This window comes from Amblyraja radiata, chromosome 18 (genome assembly GCF_010909765.2).
Source record: "Amblyraja radiata isolate CabotCenter1 chromosome 18, sAmbRad1.1.pri, whole genome shotgun sequence".
NCBI classification, from domain to species: Eukaryota; Metazoa; Chordata; class Chondrichthyes; order Rajiformes; family Rajidae; genus Amblyraja; species Amblyraja radiata.
Window position 1 is genome coordinate 25,912,251 of NC_045973.1, and position 13,124 is coordinate 25,925,374.

Here is a 13,124-nt window from a genome sequence, read left to right on the forward strand (position 1 = left end):
GCAAGTTGGGCCGAAGGGCCTGTTTTCACACCTGCTGACTCTGTGACTATAACCAAGTGGCAGCCTATCCAACCTCTCTGTGTAACTGAGGCCCGCAAGTCCAGGTGACATTGTGAGTGGGTGAACGGCGAGGTTTGTAGGGATCTTACCATTCCCGGCACGTCTCCTTGGACGCCCGCCACAGGGGAACACTCCGAGGCGTGGCCGTAACAGAAGCAGCTCCCGCGCACCACCAGCTCGTAGATGGCGTAGTAATACTTCTGTAGGACCACCGGCCGCCGGTCCAACAGATTGTCCCCCAGAGTGTGCAGCTTGGTGAAGTGGATCTTCAAATTGGTGATCCTCAGCCGGTCTACGGTGAGAGGGAACGTTACCAGGCAGCTCGATCCAAGGCCGCAGGAAATGCAGAGAGTTGTGGATGCAGCCCAGACCATCACGCAAACCAACCTCCCTTCCATCGACACCTCACGCTGCCTTGGCAAGGTCATCAGCACAATCCAGGACCAGTCTGACCCCGGTCACTCCCTCCTCCCCTCTCCCATCAGGCAAGAGGTACAGAAGTGTGAAAACGCACACCTCCAGATTCAGGGACAGTTTCTTCCCAGCTGTTATCAGGCAACTGAACCAGCCTCTCACCCACTAGAGAGCAGTTCTGACCTCCCATCTACCTCATTGGAGACCCTCAGACGATCTTGAATCGGACTTTACTGGACTTTATCTTGCACTAAATGTTAATCCCTTCATCATGTATGTGTGAACGGCTTGAGTGTAATCATGTATAGTTTTCTGCTGACTGGATAGCACGCAACAAAGGCTTTTCATTGTACCTCGGCACATGTGACAATAAACTAAACTATGATGGTGTTGTCAGTAGGAACTGCTCACTCAGTCCGTGCCTTGGGCCTGCACCCCTCCCCCCCACCTCTAACACCAGCAGTCACCTGGGAAGATTGAGGGGGTCACTGTTCTTACTGCACAGGAACAGGCCCTTCAGCCCAATGCATCCATGCTGACCATTGGGTATCACTACATTGGAAAGGGTGCAGAAGGTTCACCAGGATGTTACCTGGGCTTGCGGGCTTGAGTTACAGGTAGAAGTTGGAGAGGCTGGGACTTTGTTCTCTGGAGTGTACGAGGCTGAGGTGTACAAGATCATGAGGGGCACGGATAAAGTGAACGCTCACAGTCTTTCCCCAGGGTAGAGGATTCTAAAACTAAAGGGAACAGGCTTAAGGTGAGAGGGGAGAGATTAAGAGGGATTTCACTCAGAGGGTAGTCTGTATCTGGAACGAGCTGCCAGAGGAAGCTATAGAAGCAGATACAATGATGGCTTTTAAAAGACATTTGAACAGATATATAACAGACGGATAAGAAGGGTGTAGAGGAAGATGGAGCAAATGGCACTAGCCCAGTGTGCCAACTTGGTTGGCATGGATAAGATGGGCTGAAGGGTCTGCTTCCTACTGTACAGTTCCGGGATTCACTGTACTTATCTAGACAAGTCCCCTTTATCCACACCGAGCACAGTCTACTATGCGTTAAAGGTTCAATTTGACGATGCCTGGAACACGCTGCCTGGGATGGTGGTGGAGGCAGATACGATAGTGATGTTAAAGAGGCTTTTAGATAGGCTCATGTTTATGCAGGGATATGGATCACATGCAGGAGGAGGAGATTAGTTTAACTTGGTATCATGTTGGGCATGGATACTTTGGGCTGAAGGGCCTGTTCCTGTGCTGTTCTTGAGGAGAAGATGTGGGAGTGACTTGGTGCATTGGGTGGACATGATAGACCTGCCCGGATTGAAAGCTAGGACCAGATCCAACCGTGGCCAATCCAAAGCAATGTGACCCAATCATGGTTGATCCAACCCAACCCAACCACAGCCAATCAAAACCCAACCCAACCTCAACCAATCAAAACCCAACCCAACCTAACCGCAGCCAATCAAAACCCAACCCAACCACAGCCAATCAAAACCCAACCCAACCACAACCAATCAAAACCCAACGGCGGCCAACCCAACTGCAGCCAATCAAATCCTTACCCAATTGTAGCCAATCCAAACCCAGCCCAACCCAACCATGGCCATTCCAAAGCAGGCTGACCGCAGCCAATCCCAGCCTGAACTCCGGAAACTACGTTCATCCTGCCATCCCCCACCGCCCCCCCTCCCCCCCTGTCTGCCCCCACCCCCCCTCCTGATGTACTGTCCCACCCCTGCCCCCCACACGTCCAGAGGTCCAGCCCACAGTGGGTGCCAGGGTGTGTGTGCTGACAGGGTGTGAGCCTGACACCTGGGGACAGGAGCCCAGTGACGGGGCGGTCACCTTGAATCTGCAGACTGTAGGGATCGTCCACTTTCACCACCGGGTCCAGCACTTTATAAATAACCTGCGGGAGGGAACCGAGTGATTAATGGAGACACTGACGCTCAGGTCCGCTGCCGAGATGTTGCCGAGCCGGCAGTGTAAACCCAGCGGGAACCGCTCCACACATGCACACCCACCGCCTGCACACTCCGTCATACCCCTCTGGGGGCAGACCCGGAGGGAACCAGCAACACATCTCACCAGCAACTCCCTGCCACAGCACCGGGCAACCGGCTACAGCCACAGCCCACTGCTGGTGGTGTTCATGAAGGGCAGATACTGACCCGGGGAGAGGTGAGGGGGAGAGGTGGGGAGTGGGAGAAGAAGGGGGGGGGGGGAGAGAAGAGGGGGGGAGAGAAGAGGGGGGAGAGGGGAGAGAAGAGGGGGGAGAGGTGAGGAGTGGGAGAAGAAGGGGGGGGGGGGGGAAGAAGAGGCAGGGAGAGTGTGGCTTTGTGAAGGGGAAGTCTTGCTTGACAAATTTGCTGGAATTCTTTGAAGAAGTAAATAGCATGACAGACAAAGGAGAGTCAGCAAATGTTTAGATTTTCAGAAAGCCTTTGATAAGGTGCCACACGGTGCCGCACTGCTCAGGAAGATGAGAGCCCACGGAATGAAAGGGCAGTTAGTAGCATGGACATCAGGTTGGCTGGACGGCAAAGGCAAAGAGTGGCAATAAAGGGGGCTTTTTCTGGTTGGGCCGGGCTCGGTGCTGGGGCCGCTACTCTTCACGTTGTATATTAATGATTTGGACGAGGTGATTGAAGGCTTAGTGGCAAAGTTTGTGGATGATATGAGATATGAAAATAGGTGGAGGGGCAGGAGGTGTAGAGAAAGCAGGGACTCTGCAGAAGGGCGGGGATGGTGGGGAGGAGGAGAGGGGGAGAGGTGTGAAGGGGGGGGGGGGAGAGGTGTGGGGGGGGGGGAGAGGTGTGGGGGGGGAGAAGTGTGGGGGGGGGGGAAGAAGTGTGGGGGGGGGGGAAGAGGTGTGGGGGGGGAGAGGTGGGGGAAGGGGGGGTGAGCTGGGGCAGGGGGAGAGAGGGAAACTCCCGGCCCCTCTCTGCTCATCACTGCCCGGGGATCTTGTCCTTATTCAGGACCCCTCCCCTCCCTCATCCCCACACCTCCCACCTCCCTCACCCCCCCCCCCCCCCCCCCCCCCCCCCCCCACCTCCCTCACCCACACCCCCCCTCATCGTTCCCCCCTCCCCTACCCCCCCTCACCCACCTCTCCCTGTGTGGACGGCTCGATGTCTGAGTAGCGGTGCTCACAGATGGTGTCGTCGATTCTCCTCAGTGGCCCAGTGGGGATGTTGGGGAAGGAGACGGTGCAGTTGAAAGCAAAGTAGCGATACACGTTCCAAGAGCGGCCAAAGTCCGCGGACCTCTCGATGTACATGGCTGCTGGCCGGAACGTCTGGCGGACAGAATGGCAGGCGGTGGGACACGGTCAACGGCGGCGCGCCCCTTGCACAACGCAGCCAGAAACGTCTCCAGATGCAGCGTACAATGCATGCGATCGGGATGCATCGCACTCGGTTTGGGAACAGCGCTGCCCAAGACCGCAAGAAATGGCAGAGATTGTGGACGTGGTCCAGCCCATCACATGTGGTCCAGCCCATCACACAGACACAGACTCCCCACAAGCAACACCAAGGAAGGTGATGGCTGGAGGCCCTGCAGCAGCCTGGGTCGGGGTCCGCTCATAAGAGCTAGAGCATGGGCTGGACTTTGATAATCGCGCCAAAACATGGCGCCTCTTGCATGCGGGCTCAATAGACTATTTCTGGTCACTTTGCTAATTGGGGATGTGCTTGGGTACGGCGATACTGTACTGGACATCTACACTTCACGCTGCCTCGAGAAAGCAGCCAACATCCTCAAAGAATTGTCCCACCCCGGTTATTCCTTCTCCTCTCCCCGCTCCCATCAGGCAGAAGGTACAGAAGCTTGAAAGCGCGCACCACCACACTCAGGGACAGCTTCTTCCCCTCTGTTATCAGGCTTCTGAACGGTCCTTCGATAAGCTAGGGTGCTGTCCAATTCACCTCTACCCCATTGCGGACATTGGACTTTGTCTCTGGAACTGATGCGCTACATTGCTGAGAACTATATTCTACACTCTGTATCTTCCCCTTTGCTCTACCTATTACACTTGAGTTTGAATGGATTGTATTTACAATACAATACAATTTATTTGTCATTTGAACCCCATTGAGGTTCAAACGAAATGTTGTTTCTGCAGTCATACACACAAGAAAGACCCAAGACACAACACAATTTGCACAAACATCCATCACAGCGCATCTCCTCCTCGCTGTGATGGAAGGCAAAGACTTATCTCTCCCCTGCACTTCCCATTCCCCTCCCGATGTCAGAGTCAAAGTCAAAGCCCCCGGCGGGCGATGGTAATTGTCCCGCGGCCATTAATGCCGCGCCGGGTGATGCAAGGCCACGCTCCGGGTCTTGTTGTTGGAGCCCCCGGTGGGTGCTAGCAAAGTCCCGCAGCCATTCCAAGCTACGCCGGGCGGTGATGTAAGGCCCCGCTCCAGGTAAACTTCAACCCCGCAACTCGGGCGGGTGAAGTCGCCGTTGCGGAAGCCCCGAAAAGCGGTCTCCCAGCAGGGACCCGCGGGCTCCCGGTGTCACTGTCCGCCAGACCTGCGGTTGGAGCCTCCGAATCCCCGGGGTTGGGTCGCAGCAGCGCGCCACCACCGCTCCTCCCGCTCCGAACTCGGCCAGCTGCATGATGGTGAGTAGGTCCGCCGGCTCCGCGACTGGAGCCCCAGGTCGTTCCTGCTGGAGGCCGCTCCACGGTGCAGCCCCAACGACAACGGAGACCCGACAGAGAAAAGGTCGGGTTCTCCATGCAGGGGATAGATTTTAAAAGTTTCCCCCACCCCCCGCCCCCCACACCCCACACACATACCCACACACATACACACAAAAAAATAATAAAAACTACATTCAACGAGACAAAAAATAATAAAAAGACGGACGGACTGCAGAGGCCGCTGCGACGTGATTCGCGCTGCCCACCGTGCATGGTATGCATGGTATATCTGATGTGTTTGGATAGCATGCAAATCAAAGCCTTTCACTGTAACTCGGTACACTTGACAATAATAAACCTGAACTTAAATGTGACCACTGTTGCTGCTTTCATCTCCCTGTGGTCCCATCCCAGGGTGGTGTGGACACCTTGTATAGGGTGCAGAGGAAGTTTATATGGAGGCTGCCTGCATCAGAGGGTATGAGCTGTATGAAAACATACAGCACTGATGGGTTTATGGGCCAAATGCATGCAAATGGGACTACCCCAGTATGCCAATTTGGTCGGCATGGACAAGGTGGACCGACCAAATTGTACAGCTCTGTGACTGTGACATGGGACTTTGGCCTTACAATGCTGCCTGGTCCTGCTAAACGATTCAGTCAGGTTGTAAATGAGGGGTGGGGTTTGGCACGATGATCAGTCAGAAGCTGCTCTTGGACAAGGTGGGGGGGTGGGGTGGGGGGGTTGGCCAAGCGGGATGGCTGATCACCATTGACCCGTGGGTCTAGGTTTTGGCTGACCACGGCCTGGCCACCTACTGCCCAGGTCTCCATGGTTACTAATCGAGAGCCTCTGAGACTGTGGGCTTGTGGCCAACCTGGGAACGCTTCTGATCAAAGAATCCAGACTGTTCCCACTCAAGACCCGGAGCACATGACTGGGAAGTGGAGCCAAGTTGGCAGCAGCAATCCCGGGGGAGTGGCTGCCGTTGAACCAGGAGAATGTGCTTTAGTTTGCAGCTCAACCCTCGACTATTGTTAGATTGGAAAGGGGGCAGGAGAGATTCACCAGGATGTTACCTGGGTTTGCGGGCTTGAGTTACAGGGAGAGGTTGGATAGGCTGGGGCTATTTTCTTTGGACGGTAGGAGGTTGAGGGGTGACCTTGATGAGGTGTACAAGACCATGAGGGGCACGGATAAAGTGAATATAATCATGAGATGCTGCCTGGCCCGATGAGTTTCCCCTCCATTTTGTATCATTTTTTGGTAAACCAACACCTGCAGTTCCTTCTTTCCACATTTCTTGGTTTCCGCACTCTATGTCTCCGTGAATTCTCCAAGGAACAGACTTGCTGGCAGTGGGTGTCTGGGAGGATGAGGACAATGTGGACGGGATGGGTCAGAGTGCCCAGGGCAGCTGGCATCACCTTCTGGACCACCTTGCAGGCGGCACAGTGGCGCAGCGGGTAGAGCCGCTGCCTCACAGCACCAGAGATCCGGGTTCAATCCTGACCTCAGGTGCTCTCTGTGTGGAGTTTGCACGTTCTCCCTGTGACCACATGGGCTTTCTCCGGGTGCTCCGGTTTCCTCCCACATCCCAAAGACGTATCTCTAAACTCTAACCACCTCCAACCCTCTCGGCCCTCACTCTCACCTTGAACTTCATGATGAGGTGAGTGAAGTGGAACTCGGCCTCCAGGTCGAGCTGAATGCTCACCTTCTCCTCACCTGTGCGGGGACAAGACAAGGCACGACAGTAACTCGGCACCAACAGGTGTCAGGTAACACCCAGCCCACAGTGCCTGCCAGCAAACAAAACTGGGGCTTGGAATCCCACGCTGACGATCATGTATCACCTCTAACAATAGCCGCTGCTGAGCGGAAAATTGCCACGAAACTGCAAACTGTGCAATCCAGATGCATTGCAAGGTATAGGGAGTGAGGGTACGTCTCTGAGCGTGTGCTAATAACTCGTTTGAAAATAAATATTCCATGACAATATTGGGACCTTGCAGGATTTGCTGCTTTTTAATTTCTAAAACACAATCGGTAAATAGTTTCCGGCTGGATTTCCAATTTACTGAATATCTTGTGGATACAAGGAACTGCAGATGCTGCTTTACAAAACAAGACAAAAAGTGCTGAAGTATCTCGGCGGTTTGGGCTGCATCTCTAGAGAACGTGGATAGGTGACGTTTCGTGTCGAGACTCTTCCCTGATCTCCAGAGATGCTGCCTGACCCGCTGAGTTACTCCAGCACTTTGTCCATATTTGCAAACAGTCATCTGCAGTTCCTTGCATCCCGATTTACAAGGATGTTGCCAGGACTTGAGGGCATGAGCTACAGGGAGGGGCAGGGGGGCAGAGTGGCAGAGGGGTGATTGTATAGAGCTGTATAGAATCCTTTTGAAAAGAGGTTCACCCTCTTGGGAGCTGTCGGGGCTGTCGACACTTCCAGGCTCAACCAGAGTGACTGACGTCAGGCAGAGCCATGGTGGTGGGTGACTCCATAGTCAGGGGTGCGGAGAGGAGATTCTGAGGCCACAGGCGAGACTCAAGGATGGAGTGTGGCCTCCTCGGTGCCAGGGTCCAAGATATCACAGACCGACTGCAGGACATCCTCGAGAGGGAACGGGAGCAGCCGGAAGTAGTTGTGGACGTAGGCACAAACGGCATAGGTAAGAGCAGGAAGGAGGTTCCCCAACACGAGTATAGAGAATTAGGTGGGAGGCTGAAAAGCAGGACCTCCAGGATAGTTATCTCTGGTTTGCTTCCAGTACCTCGTGCCAGTGAGTGTAGGAACAGAGAGATAGGGGGAGCTGAATGTGTGGCTGAGGAGTTGGTGCAGGGGGCAGGGATTTAGATTTCTGGACCACTGGGATCTCTTCTGGGGCAGGGATGACCTGTACAAGAGGGTTGCACCTTCAGGCAGGTGTCCTAGTGTTACACGGGTGGGCTTAAACTGAATAGTGGGGGGGGGGGTCAACAACATGGAAGCTTATGCATGGAGTTAATGGGAAAGAGAGTACAGGAAGGATCACGGAAGCCTTCAGCAATAGCAGGACAGAACGTTTAAAAAGGGAGAAGAGAGCAAGGTCGGGTACAATTGGGATGGTTGTGAGAGGGGGGGTGGTCAACACCGAATTGAAGATATTGTATTTGAATGCACGCAGCACAAGGAACAAAGTGGATGAGCTTGTAGCACAGTTGGAAATTGGTGGGTATGATGTTGTAGGTATTACGGAGACGTGGCTACAAGAGGATCAGAACTGACAGCTACATATTCAAGGCTACACATCCTATCGCAAGGCCAGACAGGCGAGCAGAGGGGGTGGGGTAGCCTTGCTGGTAAGGAATGAAATGCAGTCCTTAGCAAAGGGTGACATAGGATGAGAAGATGTAGAGTCCCTGTGGGAAGAGGTGAATAACTGCAAGTGTAAAAAGATTCTAATGGAAGTTATTTACAGGCCCCCAAACAGTAGCCAGGATAAAGCGCCCAAGTTGCATCAGGAAATAAAATCGCCGCATAGGAAAGGCGATGATGGTAGCGCAACAATGGCAGGAATTTCCGCGGATAATTCGGAAGGTGCAGGATCATTTCATTCCAAAGAGGAAGAAAGATTCCAGGGGGAGAATAAGACGACCATGATTGACAAGGAATGTCAAGGACAACATAAAAGCAAAAGAGAAGGCGTACCACATTGCAAAGATCAGTGGGAGGCCAGAGGATTGGGATGTTTTTAAAGAACAAAGAGTTGTAATAAAAGGCGCTTGTTCAGGTTGGCTGCCAGTGACGAGTGGAGTTCCGCAGGGGTCGGTGCTGGGGCCGCTACTCTTCACGTTGTATATTAATGGTTTTGATAAGGGGATTGAAGGCTTTGTGGCCAAGTTTTGCGATGATGCTAAGATAGGTGGAGGGGCAGGCAGTGTAGAGGAAGCAGAAGGACTTGGACAGGTTAGGAGGGTGGGCAGGGAAGTGGCAGATGAAATTCAGTACAGCAAAGTGCAGAGTCATGCATTTTAGTAATAAGAATAAAGGTGTCGATTATTTTCTGAATGGAGAGAGAATCCAGAAATCGGAGGTGCAAAGGGACTTGGGAGTGCTAGTGCAGGACTCTCAAAAAGCCAATTTACCCCCATGCATGTGTGAGCTTGCTCTGGGACCAAGCCAGCCTCAGCACTGGGGCATTAGCTCAGAGCCACGGCTGGCATTGCCCTGTGCCCACGGGTTGTGCCCCTGGCTGCCCTGCCACTCACCATTCTCGGACTGCCACCAGGTCCTCTCCCCGGTCTGGTCGCTGAGGTAGATGACATTCTCCACCCGGTGACTGGAACTGCTGGTGTCTGGGTTGTACGGTGCCCGTGAGTCACACTGGAAGCATTTCTTCAGTCCCTGCAACACATACAGAGACAATCCCGCCATTACTGTCACCTCACCTCTCCCCTCTGTCTGCCCCCTTCATTTTGTGTTTAGAGATACAGCACGGAAACTGCCCGCCGGCCCACTGTGTCCGTGCCGACCAGCAATCACCCCATGCACTAGCACTGTCCCACACACTAGGGCTGATTTACAATTTACCAATGCCAATTCACCTACAAACCTTCACATCTTTTGGATGTGGGAGGGAATCAGATCACCCAGAGGAAACCCACGTGGTCACAGGGAGAATGTGCAAACTCCACACAGACAACACCCGTGGTCAGGACCAAACCCGGGTCTCTGGCACTGCACCATTGTGCCACTCAGGATACAATGAACACAAAGTGCTGGAGCAACTCAACAAATCAGGCAGCATCTCTGGAGAACAAGGTGAGGTGACGTTTTTCGGGTCGGGGCCATACTTCAGACCCTGATCTATAGATGTCATCCGTGCTGAGTTACTGTGTGCCCTGTGTGTAAACCAGCATCTGCAGTTCCTTATGTCTACAATTCGCCCGCCTGGTCAATAAACCTGTGCGGGAGAAATCCAGAGAAATCCTCAGAGTAACATCAACCTCCCACACTCCACCAGGCTGTGAGCAGCTGGCTATTAACAGCACAGTGTCACTACGAGAGGTTGGTGAGGTCGGGGCAGTGCGATGGAGGGGGAGAAACTGGCGGAATGGACCAGAGGCCTTACAGTGGCCGCGTGGGACGGGGTGCAATCAGAGAGATGCAATACAAGGAACTGCAGGTGCTGGGTTACAAAAAAAAAGACACAAAATGCTGGAGTAACTCAGCAGGTCAGGCAGCATCTTTGGAAAACATGGATAGGTGACATTTCAGGTCAGGATCTTTCTTAGTTTTTAGAGAAACAGCGTAGATATAGGCTCTTCGGCGAACCGAGTCCACGCCAACAAGCGATCACTTGTACACTAGCACTGTCCTAAACACTACGGACAATGGCCAATTAACCTAGAAACCTGCACATCTTTGCCTTGTGGAAGGAAACCAGAGCACTCCCACAAACCCACGTGGTCACAGGGGGAACGTGCAAACTCTGTACAGACAGCACCTGTTGGCAGGATTGAACCCTGGTCTCTGGCGCTGCAAGGTGGCAAGTCTACCACTGCTCCACCCCAGAGACGATTAGAATCAAAGGGATTTGCAACGGGACCACACGCTGGGACTGCCTGATGTTTAATGCAGGTGTTCTCCATCAGTGGAGGGGAAGAAGCGCTGTTTGTCCCTCCCACACAGCCGCTACCTGACCCGTGAATCCCTTTGTGTTTTGTTCTCCACTTTGACAAACGCAGGCTTTCAACAAAACTATTCTCCCTCTCCTGCCAAGTCTCTGTGTTTATCTTCACGAGATATTTCAGGAATGGGTTTCTCAGGGGCTGCCATTGTCTTGTCGCTGAAGGACCAGTGCAGACTTGTAGGGCACAGAGACAGCGGGCTGGATGCAAGGCAGACAGGGGCGGGTGTGGGCCGGCTGAAACACCAGCTCTGCCTGGCACATGCACAGAGGGTGAGTGGCGGAGGCAGGTCACCAGGTCACACACGGAGACAGGTCACCTGGTCACACACGGAGACAGGTCACACACGGAGACAGGTCACCTGGTCACACACGGGGACAGGTCACACACGGAGACAGGTCACACACGGGGACAGGTCACACACGGGGACAGGTCACACACGGGGACAGGTCACCTGGTCACACACGGGGACAGGTCACACACGGGGACAGGTCACCTGGTCACACACGGGGACAGGTCACACACGGGGACAGGTCACCTGGTCACACACGGGGACAGGTCACACACGGGGACAGGTCACACACGGGGACAGGTCACACACGGGGACAGGTCACCTGGTCACACACGGAGACAGGCCACACACGGAGACAGGTCACACACGGGGACAGGTCACACACGGGGACAGGTCACACACGGGGACAGGTCACCTGGTCACACACGGAGACAGGCCACACACGGAGACAGGTCACCTGGTCACACACGGGGACAGGTCACACACGGGGACAGGTCACCTGGTCACACACGGAGACATGTCACCTGGTCACACACGGAGACAGGTCACCTGGTCACACACGGAGACAGGCCACACACGGAGACAGGTCACCTGGTCACACACGGAGACAGGTCACCTGGTCACACACGGAGACAGGTCACCTGGTCACACACGGAGACAGGCCACACACGGGGACAGGTCACACACGGGGACAGGTCACCTGGTCACACACGGAGACAGGTCACACACGGAGACAGGTCACCTGGTCACACACGGGGACAGGTCACACACGGGGACAGGTCACCTGGTCACACACGGGGACAGGTCACACACGGGGACAGGTCACCTGGTCACACACGGGGACAGGTCACCTGGTCACACACGGGGACAGGTCACCTGGTCACACACGGTGACAGGTCACACACGGAGACAGGTCACCTGCCTGCCTAACACCTGGACCGTTCATCCCGGACTGCAAATGGGTCTGAGATTCACAGTGATGAAGGAATGGAGATCACAAGGTTTCCAGCAACACACTCTGCCCTCCCAAGTTACAGCCTTGCTGAACTACCGCAAGCCTAGAGTCACACAGCACGGAAAAGGCCCTTCGGCCCAACTTGCCCCATCTACACTACTCCCACCTGCCCGCGTTTGGCTCGCATCCCTGTACCTGTCTAAATGTTTCTTAAACGCTGTGGTTGTCCCTACCTCAAGTACCTCCTCTGGCAGCTCATTCCAGACACCCACCACTCTTGTTCTCACTGGGGGGGGGATCAACGACAGTGGTGTCTTGGTTCCAGCTCTGGACTGGTGGCCTCAACTGTGACACAGCGGGTGCAGCCGCTGCCTCACAGCGCCAGAGACCCAGGTTTGATCCTGATCTCGGATCTGATCTGTGTGTGTGTGTGGAGTTTGCACGTTCTCCCTGTGACCGCGAGGGTTTCCTCCGGGTGCTCCAGTTTCCTCCCACATCCCAAAGACGTGCAGGTTTGCAGGTGAATTGGCTTCTGTAAATTGTCCCTCGTGTGTAGGGAGTGGATGAGAAAGTGGGATAACATAGAACTAGTGTGAACGGGTGATCGATGGCCGGCGTGGACGCGTTGGGCCGAAGGGCCTGTTTCCAAGCTGTATCTAAAACGCTCACAGTCTTATCCCCAGGGTAGAGGATTCTAAAGCTAGAGGGCACAGGCTTAAGGTAAGAGATTTAAGAGGGACCTCGGAGGGTAGTCAGCGTCTGGAACGGGTTGCCAGAGGAAGCTATGGCTGTGGATGTAATTATGACATTTGAAGGATATTTGGACAGATATATGGATAGGAAGGGTTTAGAGGGATATGGGCCAAATGTAGGCAAATGGGACTAGCCCAGTGTGGCAACATTAAAATGGGCCAGAGGACCTGTTCTTGTGCTGTAAGGCTTTACAGACAGCTCATAGTTGCAGGTTTGTCAAAGAATTCTGACTATCTCGGGTTGGAATTCCTTGGTCTTGTTCCAACAAACACCCTGAGAGCACATATTCATAAATTCCTC

At 54.1% G+C, this 13,124-nt stretch overlaps 1 protein-coding gene across 1 annotated transcript in view; it reads right to left on the minus strand.

The window, feature by feature from the left end:
* LOC116983575 (laminin subunit beta-2-like) overlaps positions 1-13,124 on the minus strand; it is a 77,800-nt gene that overhangs the window by 39,914 nt on the left and 24,762 nt on the right. Inside the window, exons 4-8 of the mRNA XM_033037359.1 lie at positions 9,403-9,538; positions 6,800-6,873; positions 3,598-3,786; positions 2,331-2,394; positions 74-352 (exon numbers count right to left, since the gene is read on the minus strand). Of these exons, the coding sequence (XP_032893250.1) occupies positions 74-352; positions 2,331-2,394; positions 3,598-3,786; positions 6,800-6,873; positions 9,403-9,538 (742 nt within the window). The remainder of the gene's footprint in view (positions 1-73; positions 353-2,330; positions 2,395-3,597; positions 3,787-6,799; positions 6,874-9,402; positions 9,539-13,124) is intronic.